The sequence below is a fragment of the Pelodiscus sinensis genome, chromosome 11 (genome assembly GCF_052426305.1).
Source record: "Pelodiscus sinensis isolate ZL-2025 chromosome 11, ASM5242630v1, whole genome shotgun sequence".
NCBI lineage: Eukaryota > Metazoa > Chordata > Testudines > Trionychidae > Pelodiscus > Pelodiscus sinensis.
Window position 1 is genome coordinate 11,464,099 of NC_143062.1, and position 20,799 is coordinate 11,484,897.

The 20,799-nt window shown below is 44.3% G+C and overlaps 1 protein-coding gene across 3 annotated transcripts in view; it reads right to left on the reverse strand.

The window, feature by feature from the left end:
* Window positions 1-20,799, reverse strand: part of SFMBT1 (Scm like with four mbt domains 1) — a 117,308-nt gene that overhangs the window by 57,333 nt on the left and 39,176 nt on the right. For all 3 annotated transcript variants that reach the window (XM_075939372.2, XM_075939366.2, XM_006127577.5), the window contains exon 2: window positions 7,826-7,982. In XM_075939372.2, the coding sequence (XP_075795487.2) occupies window positions 7,826-7,865 (40 nt within the window). In that variant the 5' untranslated portion in view covers window positions 7,866-7,982. The remainder of the gene's footprint in view (window positions 1-7,825; window positions 7,983-20,799) is intronic.

Consider the following 20,799-nt stretch of genomic DNA (forward strand, 5'->3'; position numbering starts at 1 on the left):
CGTTCGTAAGTGCAGATCCGACATAAGTCGGATCCGCGTAAGTCGGGGACTGCCTGTATTGAAATGGCATTGTCAGAGAAGCAGGGAAGTCCCATTGGGAGGGGCATTTTAAAACTAAAATGGGCAAAGACACTTGAGTACTTGCAGCAAACACTGAACTGGTAAAATAAAGACAAGGCAACTAATACAGCAAGTAGGACCTTCACATCTCCAGTTTTATAACTGTTTATATAAACTGAACGCCAGGGTAGCCTTTTGTAAGTTAACTAACAGAACATCAGGAAATTTTAGATCTAGTTTATAAACAATGCACACAAGAAGAAATATCATTTGGTACCAAGTTGTTAGAAGAGGTATTTCTTGTTTGGTAAATTCTAGGTGGGGCTCATCAAAGGGCTGTATAGCACTAAGTACTTCTACTCGTTCAGCCCTTTTAAGCCAGGTAATAAACCCTCTTGGAGTGACTGGGTTGGGTGGTGAAAGTCACTTGTTCTAAAAGTGATAAAAACAGTCAGATTTTAAAACCATCTTACCTAACTCATTTACATCCTCATCTTTTTAGACCTTTCTACCCCAAAAGCCAACACAGATTCAAACAAAGAAGTGTGTTTGTCCATAATGGAAAGCTTGAAATTCTTTATGCAACACACACAAGAACATAAAAGTCTTCAGTCTAACTCTGTCAATTTTTTTTTAAATGGAGGGATAGTGTTATGGGAGATGTTGAAAGGGTGAGTCTTTGTTTTAAAGTGCTTTAATGCTAGGTGCTCTGCAGTGCTAGAAAGAGGGATTTCTTTCAGTCTGACAAAAATGATTAAAGAGAACTTGAGCTATGAGGGAAAACTGAAAGAATTGGGCTTGTTTAGTTTAGAAAGGAGAAGACTGAGAGAGGACATGATAGCAGTTTTCCAGTATCTAAAAGGGTGTTATAAGGAGGAGGGAGAAAAATTGTTCTCCTTGGCCTCTGAGGATAGGACAAGAAGCAGTGGGCTTAAATTGCAGCAAGGGAGGTTTAGGCTGGACATCAGGAAAAATTTAAGAGCAGGTTAGACAGACACCCACACACCAGAGATGATCTAGACCGGGAGTGGCCAACCCACAACTCGTGAGCCACACGTGGCTCTTCACCCCTGAAAGTGTGGCTCGTGAAGCTGCCCCATGTGCCCCTACAAACGGCCCCCAGCTCCCTGTGCTCACCGGGTACAGGGGAGCCGTCCGGCATGGCAAAATGGCATTGGCAAGATGGTGATGGCTGATGGGAGCCTGATGCGGCCAAAAAGTCTAACCCGCTCTTCCTTTTTTTTTTTCCTCAACAATTTCCACCGCTGTTTCGGTTCTCTTCGTTTAATGGGTTGGCCACCCTGATCTAGATGGTGCTTGGTCCTGCCGTGAGGGCAGGGGACTGGACTCGATGACCTCTCGAGGTCCCTTCCAATTCTAGTGTTTTATGATTCTAATTGTTAGAAGGAACTCCAAGAAAGCAGCAATGCATTTCCTTCTTTTCTAGGTATCATATGCCCACTGTTACAGGAATGTTTGAAACAACTCTAAATGAATTGGGACTGAGAGTTACATCTGTTTTGCTTTGCAAATCTCATCTACAGTCTGCTCCAAGCTGCATATGAATTGCTAGCTTCTGGTTTTCTACTACAAGTGTGATGGGCCATTATCTTGTACATTATATAAATCACCACTTTCAGCACTGCATAGCAAGCACAAAAAAGTCACTGGAACGAAACCTTGGAACTTAATTACCAATTTTTACTCTCACTTTTGTGGAAATGAGTTTAATACTTTCCCTCCAATTTTTACAACTAAACCCTCAATGTTATAATGCTTTAAACTCTAGGGGACTCTATGACAAATCTGTCTACCTTGTACCCATGTTCTGCCTCTCTAGAGTGCTGAAATTTCCAATTAATTTATTGTAACTGTTGCTGGGTGAATATTCAATAAGCTTTTTATGTTTCTTAATGTCCCCACACTAAAATGGTGCATTATGTTCAATGAGGAGAAAGGTAACAACTTAATTTTCCCCCTCCAACGGATAGATATATTATGCATGGATGTATTCATTGACAAAACGTTTCATGTTCTGTATTTGATTTCAGAAATACTCTAGAATCTCAGAGTTACAAACACCTCAGGAATGGAGATTGTCCATAACTATGAAATGTTCATAATTCTGAACAAAGCACAATTTGGGCTCCAGCAGCTGCATTAGTTCTGCTATGTTAGACTACCCATCCTGTGTTACCATTTAACACTGAGAATAAGTGAAGGTGGCGAAATGTGACACCAGAGTTTCATTCAGGTGTTCCCAAGGAACACAGTCAACCACAGATGCTTTGCTTTAAACGTGATCTTTTGCCTCATGTTAATTCTCCTTGCCAATAACTTCCCTGCATAATTCATGTAGTTTAGTTTGAAGACTGTCACGCAGGGCAGTTAAGTACTTTTTTGTACAATATGCAAGACCTGCAATTAAGGCTAACTTCAGATTCTGTGTTTGAAATCAAAGGTTGCAACAATCAGGTTTTTCAACCTGTTTTTAACTAAGGTTAATGTTCTTGATCCAGTCCAGATAATCAGTTAGGTCATGATTAAGTGAAGTCAGGCTGGTACTGTCTTTTCTTCTGGTGGCATGGGAGAGCATCCCATCCCTCTAATAATGTCCACATTTTCAGAGGGGAAGGAGTTGGTAGGAAAGAACATAGCACAGAGGCTATTTTTCACTTATCTTAAAGGAAAAGAGGAAGAGGAGAAAGTAAATTAAGAGTCACACAAGGTACATTAAACCAGTAAAAGGAGAAGATGAGGGGGAAATCCCAGTAAACATCGGTCACGTGTATGTTTACACAGTGAAAGCTTTGTTAACTGGCAAACTTGGTCAACCAGCACTGGCCCCCAGCCACAACAGCCCCGTGTCTTCAGGCAGGGCCTCCTTCCTCCAGCTGCTGGGAGCTGGATCTGCTGGAGGGCTCCCAGGCAGCTGGCCCACTCACCTGCCTGCCGCTCAGGAGGACACAACAAAAATACCCAGAGTGAACGAGTGTGTGTGCTGGAGGGGAATGGTCGGCTTCCTCATACCTAACCCTTTGGCCTTCGTAACAAACATTCTGAATAATAACCTGAGGGGCCAGGCATTGCCAAGGGTGGGGGGGTTGGCTGCCACGGTAGGGAGCAGGGGCAGAGCAATAAGCCTGAATATCTGGCTCATTCAACTAACTAGCACCGGATAACAAAGCTTTCACTGTTTTTAGGGCCCTACCAAACTCATGGTCCATTCTGGTCAATTTCACAGCAAGAGGATTTTAAAAGTCATGCATTTCATGATTTCAGATATTTGAAATTTCAGTGTTATGACTGTTGGGGTCCTGACCCAAAAGGAGGCTGTGGAGGGGGCCACAAGATTAATGAAGTAGGGTGATGGTATTGACAACTTTACTTCTGTGCTGGTGCTGCTGCTGGTGCTGCTGGCTGTGGTGTTGCCATCAGAGTTGGGTTCCCAGTCAGCAGTCACCACTGTCTGGCCACCCATCTCTGAAGGCAGCATTGTCACCAGCAGCAATGGAGACATAAGGATTGCATCATACGATATTGCCACCCTTACTTCTATGTTGCTGCCTTCAGAGCTGGTCCCTCAGTCAGCAGCTGCTGCTTTCCACCCACTCCCCTCTGAAGGAAGCGCAGAAGTAAGTGTGTCAATACCCAAAAGGAGACCATGCAGTTTGAGAAACACTGGGCTCCCCCATGAAATCACTATAGTATTTGTGCACTCTAAAGATGAGGGTTCATGAGGAAGACCAGATGTTGTGGTCCATGAATTTGGTAGGGCCCTATTTATATTGCAGCTGCCTACAGTTTATTATCTCTCTCAATGAATTATGAGTGCAGGAAGGGGACTGGGGTGCAATTAAAAGCCCTGTGATTGAACTACTGAGGTTAGCAAATCTTGCTAGTTGTATTAATTGGGCTTTTTGTGGGGGTAAAGATTTTCATTAACTATTTTGCTATCACATCTAAAGAGACGACTAAGGAGGAAATGCCAACAGGGGACTGAAGAAGAACCTGACAGAAGTATTAAGTTTTGTTTATATTTTTCAAAAAAGTAAATACAGTTGTAATTCTCAAATACATAGAAGTGGATAAATATTGCAAAAAATTATCTTTCATTTTTAAATATCTTTGCTTAGACTATGTGACCACATTTGCAACTTGTATTTATTTTGTGAGCATTTGAATAACTAGTGCAAAAGTGTGCACTTTAAGTGAATTTCAAAAATTGCATGTGAAAGAATTCATGGAAAATCAATTTGAAATTTGTGCTAGAAATGATCACATGCTTATAGTGTTCAAAATAATACAATATGATTCAGAGAAAAATGACAACCAAGTAACACCTTGAATTTAGAATATTTGCACTGAGCCACAGAGACAGAAGATTCAAGAAACAGTGAACTGTTCAGATATTCCATAAATAGCAGAGATTAATGACAGGTTTTTTGAAAAATTAAAATGCACGATATGCTTTAGGGTACAGACAAGTGGATTTTTAAATCTCTGTACAGCCTTACATTCATTATGATCTTTTCATAGTCAGATAACTGTTTTTACTCTCTCCTTTTCACACATATGGTACCAGGTTATACAAGAGCTTTAGAAATCTTTGGCTGCTACTGTAAAATTTTGTAATGTAAATGCTGGGTAACACCGCATTTCTGTGGGCTTTTTTTTCCTCATCTGAGCATACTAAAAGGGAACAAGGTTGGTAGCAGAATGACTGGCTGGTTGTGATTATTTCTCAGAGATCATTTTTCATGGTCAGGAAAAAAAACCATGCATTGTATGTAGTAATTGTTCTACACAGCTACAACAACAGTAAGAGTAATTATACTTTCATAAAGCAATGTAGGAAACTACAAATAGCAATAATAGAGGGGAACTATTTTCTTTGGTATTTTTCCAGTAGGCAAAATGAAATCTGGAAGGTAGCCTGGTCCAGCGGTTTGACTACAAAACTAGAAATCAAGACTAAAGAACTTATTGTTTTATTCATATTCACAAGGCTCGCAGAAGCTCCTTTCAAGGACCATACCCCCAGTGGTGCCAAGTAATGTACGAAGACCAAGGAAAAGGATTACCCTGACCAGGGGCACTGGAACAGGTGGGGCCATGACCCCATCACTTAGAAGTGGGGAGGGCTACACCTATACATACAAAACAAGCTGCACTTCAAATATAAAAATCAATGCAGATGACTTTAAATCTTACTAAAATATGTGGACTCTTTGATGCACACAAGGTTGTGCTTAGTTTGTGTGGCCCTTCTGTGTAATGAGGTTGGGCACTACCAGTGTGGACACAGCCTAAGCACAAGACAAGAGTTAACAGATGGAAGAGTACAAGGAAATGAGATAATACTAGTCCTGTCTGCTGACAGTGGCCAATACCAGATGCCCCAGAGGGAGGGAATACAACAGGTAATCCTCATGTGATCCCTCTCCTATCACCCACCTCCAGACAAATAGAGGCTAGGGACACCATTCCTACCCATCCTGGCCAATAGCCACTGATGGCCCTAACCTCCATGAATCCATCTAGCTCTTTTTTGAACCCTGTTAAAGTTCTAGCCTTCACATCCTCTGGCATGTGATAGGTAGTGAAATCAGCACCCCACTGGCCTAACTGTTAAGTGTTTTGTAGGCATCACTGTAGAGGGGGCTTATGAGGTGGGATTTGGAAGAGCAGAACGAGTGACTGAAGCTTACACCTCAACCTTTGCATTCAGTTTACATAAGGGCAAACATGGAATAATTCTGACTTACTTCACACGGCACTGGCAGACCATTTCTATTTGGTGTGTGCTTTAAGTGCACAAAATACATTAAAACAACTACTCTGCCCTTTTCACTCTCCCACCCTAGATGAGCCTTCTCTGTCCTATATCAAAGCAACATGTGTAAATAATCCATACTCACAATGCAAAGCAAAAGCTCACTTTTTAAAATGTTGTTTATTAATACAGGGCCAGATTATGGTTTCCTTGGTACCATTTGTGGAGTAAAGTACTACTTAATCATAGAATCACAGAATCCTAGGACTAGAAGAGATCTCAGAAGATCATCAAGTCCAAAGTCGGACCAATCCTAACTAAATCATCCCAGCCAGGGCTTTGTCAAACCAGGACTTAAACACCTCTAGGGATGGAGATTCCTCCCCCTCCCTAGGTAACCCATTCCAGTGCTTCACCACCCTACTAGGGAAACAGTTTTCCCTAATATCCAACCTAGCCCTCCCCCACTGTAACTTGAGACCATTGCTCCTTGGTCTGCCATCTGTCACTACTGAAAACAGCCTCTCTCTTTCCTTTTTGGAACCTCCCTTCAGGAAGTTGAAGGCTGCTATCAAATCCCCCCTCACTCGTCTCTTCTGCAGACTAAATAAACCCAAATCCCTCAGCTTCTCCTCACAGGTCATGTGCTCCAGTTCCCTAATCATTTTTGTTGACTTCCGTTGGACCCTCTCCAATGTGTCCGCATCCTTTCTATAGTGGGGGGCCCAGAACTGGATGCAATACTCTAGATGTGGCCTCACCAGAGCCAAATAAAGGGGAATAATGACATCTCTGGATCTGCTGGAAATGCTCCTCCTAATGCACCCTAATATGCCATTAGCCTTCTTGGCTACAAGGGCGCCCTGTTGACTCATATCCAGCTTCTCATCCGTTGTTATCCCCAGGTCCTTTTCTGTTGAACTACTACCTAGCCAGTCGGTCCCCAGCCTGTATCAGTGCTTGGGATTCTTCCGTCCCAAATGCAGGACTGTGCACTTGTCCTTATTGAACCTCATCAGATTTCTTTTGGCTCAATCATCTAATTTGTCTAGATCACTCTGGACCCTATCCCTACCCTCCTACATATCCACCTCTTCCCCTAGATTAGTATCATCTGCAAACCTGCTGATGGTGCAATCCATCCCCTCATCCAGGCCATTAATAAAGATGTTGAACAAAACCAGCCCTAGACCCAATCTTTGGAGCACGCCACTTGAAACTGACTACCAACCAGACATTGAGCCATTGATCACTACCCAGTGGGCCTGACAATTTAGCCAGCTTTCTATCTACCTTATATTCCATTTATCCAAACAATACTTCCTTAACTTGCTGGCTAGAATACTGTGGTCAACTGTATCAAAAGCTTTGCTAAAGTCAAGGTATACCTTGAGAATTCCACTGACTTCAACCATGTCCACAAAGCCACTTATCTCATCATAGAAGCTAATCAGATTGGTAAGGCATGACTTGCCCTTGGTGAATCCAAGTTGACTATTCCTGATCATTTTCCTCTTTTCCAAGTGCTTCAAAATGGATTCCTTGAGGATCCCCTCCATGATTTTTCAGGGGTCTGAGGTGACGCTGACTGGTGTGTAGTTCCATGGATTGTCTTCCTTCCCTTTTTTAAAGATGGTCACTACATTTACCTTTTTCCAATCATCCGGGATCTCTCCCGATCTCCATTTCAAAGTTTATGGCCAAAGGCTGTTCAATTTGACAACTCCCTCAGGACCCTCAGATGCATTAAATCTGGACCCATGGATTTGTGTATGTCTAGCTTTTCTAAATAGTTCTTAACCTTTTATTACATACAAGGAAATCAGAATCTATCCCTTAGTAATTGCAATGTGAAGCTCCTTCCTTATACAGTCAGTGTCATGCACTTTTACTAAAAACATCTGAATTCATCTGCTGATCGAGTTCAGCACGACTGTAACCTCGTTGTGCAGAGATAACCTCTCACCCTGGGCTCATCAGTGGTACTACCTGCATCATGCTGCTGTTCTCCATTCATTTCCACAGCCATCCAGCAGTAACGGTCAGTAGTAGGAAGTCTTGGGAGCCAACTATGTCACTGTCTGGTGCTCATGTGCTGTTTTCCACCTTTGCTTCTTCAGACATCCGGGGAGCTCAAGCAAGAACACTAAAGAAACAAACACACGCAAAGACTTTAAAAACAAAATCACTTTTTACAGATGCAGAACAAAATGTTTGGCTTACTGCTGAGGCCAATCAAAGGAGAACGGTTCATTTTAATATGTCTTTTCAGCTAATGGCCTTCGCTTTTCTGATTAGGAAGGCCAGTTTGACATATGAATGTGTGTTGTAATAACACATACAAAATAAAAATCTGCTTTCAACCCCACTGTCAGATTGACTACAAGAGCATGATAGATCCCAGACTGTGGCATGTAGTAGAGGACGGAGCAAGAGATATGAACTAGTAGCACAGATTTGTTTGTTTTTTTAAACTACAGCTGCTTATCCTACAGTACATATCACACCTACAATATAGCTCAATTCCTCCTCCTCTCCAGTTTTCAATGGAAAGGCTGGGCAGGGCTATCTGCTGCCAGTTTCTTGGGCTTTGGTGCCAAGATTACCAGACCCCTCCAGCCAATGTCCATTTTACTATTGGCTTGAGGTGTCTGGGTGGATGACTTGCCCAAGGGCACAGAGGAAGTATCTTGCAGAGCAAGGACTTGACCCCAGGTCTCTCATATCCTAAGTCAGTGTCCCAATATCAGCCCATCCTTCCTCACTCAGATCACAGTGATACACGTGAAATGGACAAGTAACATCATTTACGTCAAGGAATAGTCCTGTGGCTCCAGTCTCTAAGGTGCCACAGGACTACTCCTTTTTAAAGTTACAGACTAACAAGGCAACCCCACTGAATCATTTAAGTCAGTTTAACAGAGATCAGAATCTGGTCCACTATCTGTCCATTCAAGGATATTAATTTTGAATATGTTGGCAGTACATCTTTCGCATGTTTTCAAGGGATTCAGCAATGCTGGTCTTCTGTCATGTTGGGAATTAATATATTATTCAAACAACAACAACAACAACAACAAAATAAACCTGCTTAAAGACCTAACCAATGAGCCATCACTTCCTCACTGTAACAGGATCAATAGAAATAAACTACCAAAGGCATTTTGCTGTAAATCATCCATTAGGTCTATTACCTGAATTGGATGCCTTTTTATGGAAATGAGAAATAAAACCCACCTGTTACATTTCCATGCACTCGGACGGAATATTTAATTGCTTTCTTATTTATATTCTTTTACCAGATCATTTTAAATGATTTTATCATCTTCCTGCATATTTTATGGTATTTCTTCAGCAATTCATTTAACTGCTATATTTCATCTTGTAATGCATAGGAAATATTACTTTAGAGGCATTTGCTGTACTAAAACCAATATGCTCAGCTCTGTGCATGGAAAGTTAATATATTATTTTTCTGCTTATAGTGCTTAAAGCAGTTTTTTTTAAGCCAAAATTACAATTACCAAACTCCTAGAGTACTACTGTTACATTTATCAGTGATTGGGAAGCCATCCAATAAAGTACTCATTTCTAGAGACAGATATCAAACTTCTCAAAACAGGACAACTTTCTTCTCGCCTCACAAATGCACTCCATGTAAAATCCTGGTGGATGATTACCAGTAATAACCCAAGTTCTAATGTAGTAAGCATAATCCTATTTTTTCTGATAAACTGAGTCTAGTGTTTTCTTGCTAGGTAAACTATCAATTATCACCACTGAAGCGTAATCAGACACTGCAAACTGCCACCAAACAAATCACTGTCTAATTTAGTTAGGTGAAAATGATAAGGACCAAGTTTCCCACTGGAGTAAGAGGGAACAAATTCACTTAAGTCAATTACTTGCAGAGACTTTTGCACATCAAATCACTGCCTGTATTAATTGCCCTCTGACAAGAGTTGCTTACGGAGACACTGTAAGGATAGCTACATTTAAAGGTATTAATGTCACACAGAATGTTACTGTTTTAAACTACTGTACAATACATTTTGCTGCATGTGAAAGACTTCTGATATAGCTCCTAACTAGCTACAAACCTTCATTTGCTCACCAACATTTGCAGTTTTCAGCAAAGCACATAAACATGAGCTTAAAACTCACACGAGCAGGACATAAGCAAATAACAATCTAGGATTTGCTGCACTGGGGCCCAATTCATGAACTAGCTCTGAGAAAGGAAACACCTATCTGACAATCTATACCTTTGGGAAGTGCCCTATAACGCCCATATTCCTCACCTACGTATAATCGTGATAGCGCATATAAAACATGCCTTGTGAAGTATCAGGAAAAAAGGTTATGACAGTGGTTCCCTATCTGTGATCCGCAGATGCCTGGAGGTCTGTGAGGGCATTGCAGGGAGTCTGCGGAAAGATTTTTAAAGTAAGGATCGGGTCTACCGCAGTGAGCCTGATCCTTACTTTTCTTTTCCTTTGTTTCTGCCACACCCCCACAGAGCACTGGGGGGGAGGAGGGATAGCAGCTATGCGCGCCCGGACACAACTTGATTTTGATCCTGTTCTCCAGAAGCTAAGGGAACGCGGGGAAAACGCTTGCATGCTGTGTGCATGCCTCTCATGCCTGGCTGGTGTGTGAGAGGCATGCACGGGATGTAAGCTTATTAGTAGGTAATAAAACATACAGAAACTTCCATGCTTACTTGTCCCTCTACAAGCAATTTCTAGTAGTACATCAAGTATCGTGGAAAAACCCCTGAACCACCCAAAATGCAGTAAATCCATAAGAAACATAAATTAACTTATAAATCAGAAAACATTTTAGAAATACATGTGGGATACTTTTTATTTGAATACTGTTTCAAGTTTTTAGGATGCTCTTGATTAGTTATCTTTCTCTACAACAGGTATTCCGCGAGATGTGTTGCTCATGTCCATTCCATGTCAAGTGTGTGTGGGCGCTCATCGCGTGCACTGGTGCCAGAAGCTTTTTCCTCAGTGGTATCCATAGGGGACCATCTCCGGTGCCCCAGGAATCGCTACATTATAGTGCAGTATATGGGGTGCCAACAGCTCCCCCTACCCAATAGTGGGGAATGAGGGCAGGTTGTAGAATGGACATGAGCACCACATCCCGAAGAACACCAGTGACGGAAAAAGATAATTGTTGTGTCTTCAAGTGCTTGCTCATGTCCGTTCCATGTTAGGAAACTCCCAAGCAATACCAAAAGAGGCGAGCAGGAGTTCACGGACATGAAGATTGTAACACAGCTCTACTGAAACCAGCATTATCTCTGGCTTGCTGGGTGATGGCATAATGCTCCATGTGTGGATAAATCTCTGTAACATTTCCATATAACCATGTATCATTCTCATATACATATCTTGTTCTTTTAGATAGATCTTTATGTTAAGCTTTCTTATAGAATCCTTGTATTAAGAGAACTCTTGTATCCAGTCTTTACAATAGAAACTTTGTATCAAGCTCTTTATGTTATAGGTCTTAGGAATAGTTAAGGTAAAGAAAAATGTCTTTTGCTAGTAGAGTAGATCTCTCCCCTTTCCTTGATTGTCCTGTTGAAATGAATGAGGTGTGAATGGAGACTGAAAGGTGAGCACCTCCAGCAACAGTTGCAAGGGTGAAGAGAGGCTGGGAGCCAGATCCAGGACAATACCTGTGAAGTGAGCTCATTGAAAAGAAGACTGGACATACAGACACCTTGGGAGTTAAGCAGCAAGTGCCTGTCCTTGAAAAAACTCTCTTTGAAGCAGTAAAAAAGGGGAGATGATGACTAACTGGCTGCATGAGAGGGATAAATAGGAGGCATCTTGCAGAGGGACCCCGGGTTTGTGTCTTGTCAACATCAGAGCATCAATCCGGATCAGAAGAAGCTCGGCTCCACCCCTCCCCATCTAATACACCTGGCCAGTGCAGTTAGGGGGAGCAACTACAGGCAGTCCCCGGGTTACGTACAAGATAGGGACTGTAGGTTTGTTCTTAAGTTTAATCTGTATGTAAGTCGGAACTGGCGTCCAGATTCAGAGCTGCTCTGCCCCGGGCTTCCTGGGATCAGCCGCTGATCAGTTTCAACAGGGGCTGAATCTGGACGCCTGGGACAGAGCAGCTGGGGCGCTGCCGGGTTGGTCCAGTAGTGCTGAGGAGCGGCGCTGCGGGACCAACCCGGCAGCACCCCAGCTGCTCTACCCCAGGCGTCGGCGAGAAAAGCCTGGTCTGCTGGGGGGGGGGAGAGCGCGCACTAGCTGCGCCCCCCCACCCCCCAGCAGACCAGGGAGACGCGGAGCAAAGCCGCGGAGGATGCGGGCGGCAGGACCGCGGCGCTTCTCGGTGGTCCTGCTGCCCGTGTCCTCCGCGGCTTTGCTCCGCGTCTCCCTGGTCTGCTGGGGTGCCCCCCCCCCCAGAAGACCAGGGAGATGCGGCGCGGCCTTTCTTGCCGCGGAGGACGCAGCCGGCAGGACCGCCCGTGTCCTCTGCGGCGAGAAAAGCCTGGTCTGCTGGGGGGGGGGGGGGGGCGCACTAGCTGCACCCCCCCCCCCCAAGCAGACCAGGGAGACGCGGGCGGCGGGACAGCCGAGACGCGCCGCAGTCCCGTCGCCCGCGTCCTTCATAGCTTTGCTCTGCATCTCCCTCATCTGCTGGCCAGGGAGACGCGGAGCAGTTTTTCTTGCCACGGAGGACGCGGGCGGCGGGACCGTGGCGCGTCTGGGCGGTCCCGCCGCCCGCGTCCTCTGCGGCAAGAAAAGCCCCGTTCGTATGTAGGAATCCAACATAAGTCGGATCCACGTAACTTGGGGACTGCCTGTATAGGTAACAACAAGACAGAGACAGAGACAGAGACAGAGACAGAGACAGAGAGTGAGTGAGAGAGAGAGTGCATTAGTGTAATGTATCATATGCATATGATAAGTATTGATTGAGCTATGCATGTTCAATAAATGTGGCGTGTTGCCTTATCCCCCTCCGTCTTTTAAGCACAACACATGAACATGCAAAGCAAAGATAACATCATGGCTCTACAGATGTTCTGGATAGGGCATGGGCCAGTAAGGGCACAGAGGATGGGCCTTAACCAGAGATGGTGCTGGACTCGTGCTAACTCATAGCAGGTTTGGTTGCAGGAAGCACTCCAGTTGGAGATCCTCTGGGAGGCCCTTCATTTTATCCACCACCATGATGAAGAGCTGCATGCACTTCCTAGGCATCCAAGCTTAGGGCAGAACACTGGGAGGAGCATGCCCTGGTCAATGTAGAAGGGGAACGCCACCTTTGGCAGGAAGGTTGGATGAGGTCGTAATTGAATCTTGTCCTGCGTATGGGGTTCTGAGGTCAGGGCTCCAATCTCCGACACTCGCCTTGCTCACGTAACTGCCACAAGGCAGGTGACCTTCCACAAGAGCTGGGAAAGGGAACAAGAGTCCAACAGGTCAAAGGATGGGCTCATGGGTCTAGAGAGGATAGATTAAGATCCCATTGCAGAACAGGGTTCCTAACTGCTGGGTGTAGTCTCTCAAGGCCCTATAACCCAACTGGCCAGTGATAGGAGTCTGAGGTGGATGCTCATTGTACAGTCAAAGCAGTAAGTAGTTGCTCTCCTGACAGGCAGATTCTTGGATGTGGAACCTAGTTCAGCATATCTAAAACCAAGAAAGAAAATCAAGATACCAGGCCAATCTTAAATTTTACTAATGCTTAACCAACTGGTGAGAGATTCTTCAGCTTATAGAAAACAACCTCTCCTTCCCCACCCTCCAAACAATGGATTTTTCTGCAGGGCCTCAGAAAGAAGGAAAAGCTAAAATTCAGAATGATCACCCCCACATACAAGCCATCATTAAAAGAGTAAACCAAAATCGCAACAGTCTAAAACCTGGATCTTGGCAACGAGCCTGACATGTCCACTTGGGGCTCTGGAGGAAAAAAACAAGCAGGTGGGTTCTTCTGTTCAGCCATTGTGCTGAAGAACAGTGAACGTGACCACACAGAGCCAGTGCTCTTACAGCATTAACTTTATTTCCTCCAAGTGAAAGGGCTCTGCTAACTAGTAAATTTTTTGTGGCAAAAACACAAGCACTTAACGCTAACACCCTTATTCTGTTTAAAAGTAGTTTTTGCAGAGTAGGTTCTTACCTGCTTATGGGCTGAGAACTGTGCTTTTTGTTTGCCTTCATGTTAGTTCCATCATTTTGCAGTTTTTATTAGGGCATAGCTAGTTGGTATTCCAGTGGCAACAGACTTCACTGGAGTATGGTGCCCTCCTACTGAAAATTCTTGCACAGAGAAGAGCAATCAGGAAAGACAGTGTACGAAAAATAGAAATGGCAAAGAGCAGACAGCAGAAGCTGGAACAGTTTGTTTGTTTGTTTTATATAAACTTGGAACAGTTACTAGTCACAATGTTTATTCAAATATTTAAGTCTTTGTCCTTTGCACTGGTCAGTGTAAGGCCAAGAAACATACTGGGCCTACCACTTGTGCTTATAGCAGAAGTTGGTTCCTATGTTCTGAATACCCTCCCATATAGGGAGAAGGCCCTCTTCACTTCCCAGAAGTACCACAGCCTCATTAACTATAACTAGGAATACCTTCTAGCTCAGAAATCTTGAAAGTCACCCTTTAAAATAGAAGGTTGATGACCCGTAATTAAAGAAATACAGAACCAGAAAAATTGGGATATCCCCTCAGTCACACGGTTACTTATTTTCTGCTTGTTAAATCCATAAAGAATGAGGGCAGACTGGAATGATTAGGAATACACTTTAATATGATTAATAGGATTCCTGTCCCTGCCAGAAGTGAAATCCACAGAAAGCAGAAAACTTAGCATTTGAGATGCAGACTTGTTATTCAAAAGTGCTTCTGAACTAGGGATGTTAAATTTAGATTAAACAGTTAATCAAGTAGTCGAAGCAACTTCCATCGACTACTCGCTTGGGGGCACTCGCTATCCCGCTGCGCCTCTGCCTTTGAAACGTAGAAAAGCCACCCACAGCTCTTGTATATTTCAAAGGAAGAGATACAGGAAAGGACCCAGCACGTGTGGTCCTGACTACTGTGCCTCCTCCTTTGAAATATACAAGAGGTGCAGGGGACTCTTCTATATTTCAAAGGCAAAGGCACAGTGGGGGAAACGGCATGAAGCAGTCCCCGCTTGCACAGGGTCCCAACTGCGCACCTCTCCCCGTGGCTCTTATACATTTAAAGGGAGAGGTGCAGCACTTGAGACCCCACGTGATTGAGGACTGCTTCCGTCCCCGCTCATGCCATTTCCTCCCCTGCCCCCCCACAGAGATGGCGCTGAGAGGAACAGCTCCCTCAGCATCGGCTCCTGCCCCCCCCTTGGTGTCACTGATAGAGAGGCAGTAAGATGGGGGGGAAGCAAACAGTCGAACAGTGACTCGACTACCAGATAAGCCTACGCTTATTGGGTAGTCGATTAGTTGATTACATCCCTATTCTGAACCAACCATACATCCCTATATCCAGGGCTCGCCGAGCCGCAGCGAGCCCCGCTCGCCAGCCCCGCTCGCCAGCATTCTGCGCATGCGCAGATCGCCCAAACCCAGCTCTTCCGGGTTGTAATCGACTCGCCACAGGCGAGTAGATTACATAGATTGTCGAGCCCTGCCTATATCCCACATCCTGAACTGCTTACTCTATGATGTATTATGCATAGCTCCTTTGACCCCCATTAAAATAAATCTTTATTGCAAAACCAAAACATCCATCCACCTACCTAAACACTGTGAGCGGAAGCAGAATAAAGCTTGTTTGCATTAACAGGTGTGTTGTGAGCAAGACATGAGAAGTCATTCTTCTGCTCTACTCTGCGCTGATTAGGCCTCAGTTGGAGTATTGTGTCCAGTTCTGGGCACCACATTTCAAGAAAGATGTGGACAAATTGGAGAAGGTCCAGAGAAGTACAACATGAATGATTAAAGGTGTAGAGAATATGAGCGATGAAAGGAGACTGAAATAATTGGGCTTGTTTAGTTTGGAAAGGGAAGACTGACAGGGGACATGATAGTGATTTTCAGGTATCTAAAAGGGTGTCACAAGGAGGTGGGAGAAAAATTGTTGGCCTTGGCCTCTGAGGATAGGACAAGAATCAATAGGCTTAAACTGCAGCAAGGGAGTTTTAGGTTGGACATTAGGCATGAGGCAGAGGCATGTAGATTTGTTTTTTTGGCAAAGGCAAATGAAGCCGCGATTTAAATGATTTACATTTACATGGCTGCCGCGCTGAGCCGACAAACAGCTGATCAGCTGTTTGTCGGCTCGCGTGCTAGTCTGGACGTTCCCCCTGTCGACATCAAGGCCCTTTGTCAGCAGCCCCGGTAAACCTCATTCCACGAGGAATAACGGGGCTGCCGACAAAGGGCTTTGATGTCGACAGGGGGAACGTCCAGACTAGCGCACGAGCCGACAAACAGCTGATCAGCTGTTTGTCGGCTCAGCGCGGCAGCCACTGTTAACCGCCTTAGGGTCTCCACTCCAGATTATCGTCTGGGTTTACTTCCATAGCCTTTGGATCTCCTGAACCTACCCACAAAGCAGTGGGGAATTTTCTGTCAGGGTTCTCTTCCCTGGAGTGACGTAAGAAGTCACTATCCTTTGGATGCCGGTGACCAATCATGGTTCATACGCCAATCGGATTATCCAAAGTAATCCAGGAACCAAAGTATCCCAGACCCTCAACCAGCAGAGTGAGGGGGTAAGGCAGCCTTATTTAATGGAGGGCTGCACTCGCTACATCACAACATCGTCATTGGGCACTTGTGACTTTTAGTCAGAGCATCGGATACTGCCCAATGTTCCATCACACCCTGGTAATGTTGCCGCTGCTGGTGCGTGGCTGCATATTCGCACGACAAAGCGCACTTATTTTGCAGCAAACCTCTGAAAAGAGCCCCGTCCTGCCGCCACCTGGAGACATGCCAGGTAGCATGCAGCTCTGCCAATCCTTTCTCTGAAAACCCAGGTATAGAAATTAGTAATCCTTCCCCCCATGCCTCTCAAAACCTCTCATTGAAGGTTAGGTGTTTGAGATGTTATTCGATTCCGCTGCTATCTCTGTCACTGCTGAGGAGGGATCTAAGAATAGTCACCAACATGCGGCAGACCAGCAGTGGCAACATTACCAGGGTGTGATGAGACATTGCGCCAGAAGTATGCAAATGAGGCTAAGCATGTAATATCGCCAAGCCTCATTTGCATACCTAATGAGCCGCCATTTTTGCAGAAGAGGCTCTTGCGCCAGAAGGAGCTGTCTACACTGCCCCTTCTTGCGCAAAAAAACGCTCTTGCGCAACGCCGTTATTCCTGAAAATAATCAGCGTAGCGGCATTGCGCACGAGGGTTTTTCTTGCGCAAGAAGGGGCAGTGTAGACAGCTCCTTCTGGCGCAAGAGCCTCTTCCGCGAAAATGGGAGCTCATTAAGTATGCAAATGAGGCTCGGCGATATTCCACGCTTAGCCTCATTTGCATATCTCTGGCACAAGATCTCGCCAGTGTAGACATAGCCTTAGTGTGGTTACTGAGCAACCCAAGTGGTATCTAGACCACAGCAACAGTTAAGACCAAGAGACCTCTACAGCATGTGCTGAGAGCCAGCTGGCTTTTAGCTCAGGGTATGTCTACACTACCCCGCTAGTTCGAACTAGCGGGGTAATGTATGCATACCGAACTTGCTAATGAAGACCGGGATTTGAATTTCCCGGGCTTCATTAGCATAAAGCCGGCGCCGCCATTTTTAAAAGCCGGCTAGTATGAACCCCGTGCCGCGCGGCTACACGTGGCACGGGCTAGATAGTTCAGAATGGCTACGTAGTTCGAACTATCTAGCCCGTGCTGCGTGTAGCCGCGCGGCACGGGGTTCGCACTAGCTGGCTTTTAAAAATGGCGGCGCCGGCTTTATGCTAATGAAGCCCGGGAAATTCAAATCCCGGGCTTCATTAGCAAGTTCGGTATGCATACATTACCCCGCTAGTTCGAACTAGCGGGGTAGTGTAGACATACCCTCAGATAGTAGAGGCTCCTATACTCTGCTTCAGAGATCCCAGGTTCAAATCTGCCCGGTGGCAGTTACACTTGCATGGCATCTTCCTTTGCTCTGATATTTACACACATACTATGCTGTTTTCACCTGCTAAGAGCCTAGTGGTTTCTGCTGTTTATACCTTTCCACCCAAACTCATGATTCTTACTCTGTGACTTGTCAAACTGGCACAAGTCAAGAATAAATGTAAAATTTAAACTCATGTAAAATTAGCTAGCTAATCTTTACAACCCACACGTGAAGCAGATTGTAAGGCCATTCTTACAAACCGGGTTCTGAGACAGGGAGTATATAAAGTGATTTACTCAAAACTGTACAACAAGCCATCCATCAGGACATGCAGGTGAAAGAAACCGGACACAGGGATGAATTTAAGTTACAGGCATCAACTTTATTAGCTAGTGTCAGTTCCCATTGTTTAAAACTCTCCCCACCTCCCACATATCATAAGTAGGCCCAGTACAGTAGTAACGAGTCCATCATATACTCCACAACTCTCCTAAGCCCACCTCTAAGGCTCAACTCACTTTTGAATCCTCTATCCCCCTTCGCCCGCCCTCCCTCCTCCCTCCAAACACCAGGAGGGAGACAGAAATACTGAGCACAGACCTCAGCCTACAAGGAATTCAAATCCCTTCTTCTCCCGCAGGGTATATCTGTACTTCCAGCTGAGAATGAGATTCCCAACTCAAGACAGACTTGCATTAGCTCTAGTTGAGCTAGCCTGCTAACAAGAGAATAGAGCCATGGCAGGGAGAGCTGGCAAGTGGCCCTGAGTGGGCACCTACCTGAGACTTTAGGCACAACCTGCAGCGACACTATTTTCAACACACTAGCTCCATCAGGCCTAGCACAAGTACATCTCCTTGGGTTTGGAATCACACTCCTCTCTGGAAGTGCAGACATACCCACCAGCACAAAACCCACCAGCAAAATCCCAAATCTCAGACCTCTGGGGACTGACATTATTGGCTTTTCTCCACACCTGACACCATCTACAAAAACAAACAAACTTTCCTACAAAACCCTAATATTAACTTCTGCAGCCTACTCTGACTTAAACCGTCCCTCTATTATGCTGCATGGATGGTTAAAAAACCAAAACCCCAACCCCACCAGATACGACAATCTGACCCCAACAGGGAAAAAAATTCCTTCCTGACCTCTCCCTCGCCACCCCAAAGAGGCCAGACCCACAGCATTCTAAACATACAGCTCCTACACAACAACTACAGGGAACAACAACTAGAGAGGAGCAAGAGGCTCAGGCAGCAGAAGCTTAAATAATGGGATGGGGTGGGGGGATGCAAACCAGAAGCCAGTCAGGTCCTAGCTCCTCATCTGGATTTGGAGGAAGAACCCAGCCCTGCATTCCTAGGCATGCACTCTATCTTCCTACTGGGCTGCCCACCTTGCTGCTGCTTGGAACAATCTTCCCATCCCGGGAGCGGAAGGAGGAAATGGTGACAATGCACTATTAAAGCCATGATTAAATAAAATAAGTTAGTTCCTTCATCTCAGCCTTGTGCACACTCGACTATGCTTCCTAGTCTATTACTTCAGTTGCCGACCAAATGGAATTTAAGAACCAACGAACAATACTCAAACAGCATATTCCAAAGCCTCCTCATATTTACTGCTCATTTCCCCAAGCAAAAATTATATTGTTTGGAAAAATATATTCAAGGGACATGCTTGATTCAAGCATTAATACGAGATGCTTAATCTTATTATTTAAATTTAACCTATTTCTTACTTGCATCCTGTCATCTGGAAACAGTGATTCTTTAATCTTTTCTATAGATAAGTTGCAAGTGATTGTGTGGCTGGTGCAACAGTCAGAATTAGAAGGTTTTTAAAGCAGACTATCCCCTGCTCTCTCCAGCTAGTTACTGCAGCAAAAAAGGCTACCACGGGGGACCCCGTGGCTTTTACTACATTTAAAAGGCAGAGGTGCAGCTGAGAGAGTGACTGCCCCCCCCCCGCCATATCGACTAATGGAGTAGTCGATAGAAATTCCATCAACTACTTGATTAGCTGATTAATCAAAATGTAACATCCCTAACACTGGTTACATGCCTTCCAGGAAATGAAAGAAAAGCTTTTGTATTTTCAAACAAGTACAACACTAAATAGACATTCACAATATGTGACACTTTCCCTAGTTAACTGCTGCTATTATTGCTAATAGCACTAGAACATCTGTTTATCCATACATGCTATGGAGTATAAAGATCACAGAAAGATTATTATTAACAGAAAATGCAGATGTCTTTTGAAATGGTTATTATACTAGATTTGGGGATAAAATTCAGTGTAAATTATTTTAATTCTAATTTAAGTACAGAGGCCAATGAAATCTTAACTATGGAATTGTAGTATATGCCTCCATAATATTGTGATAGGCTTGATTCATTCAAATGTGTCCTCTTCCTCAATGCCCAGATTCTACCATAATATATAAAATACGTCAATAAAATATTGAAACAGGGCTTTTAAGTCATGTAAAGGAAACACAGATGTGCAATGTCTACTTAATTCATTCCCTGAAATTAAACGACTCCTTCCAGAAAATCCTACACAAAATTGCTGTTTCTCCTAAAGGTTATGCTAAATGCAGGCAGAGAAGTATCAAGCAGGAAAAACTAATTTTTATGTATAGGATTGTACAGAGTTTATAACATGTAATACATACTTCTGCTTATTTCCTTCCTGCTCCGCACAAAATAGCATTTCGGTTGAAATGGTAACACATTTTACCCACTTCTCAGAACAGCTTCTAAACCACAAGCTATATACCTAAAACAGGCAACTCCCACAAAAATCTTAGCACCTAATTTGCTTGAGTAGAAAAGCAGCTAGCATGTAA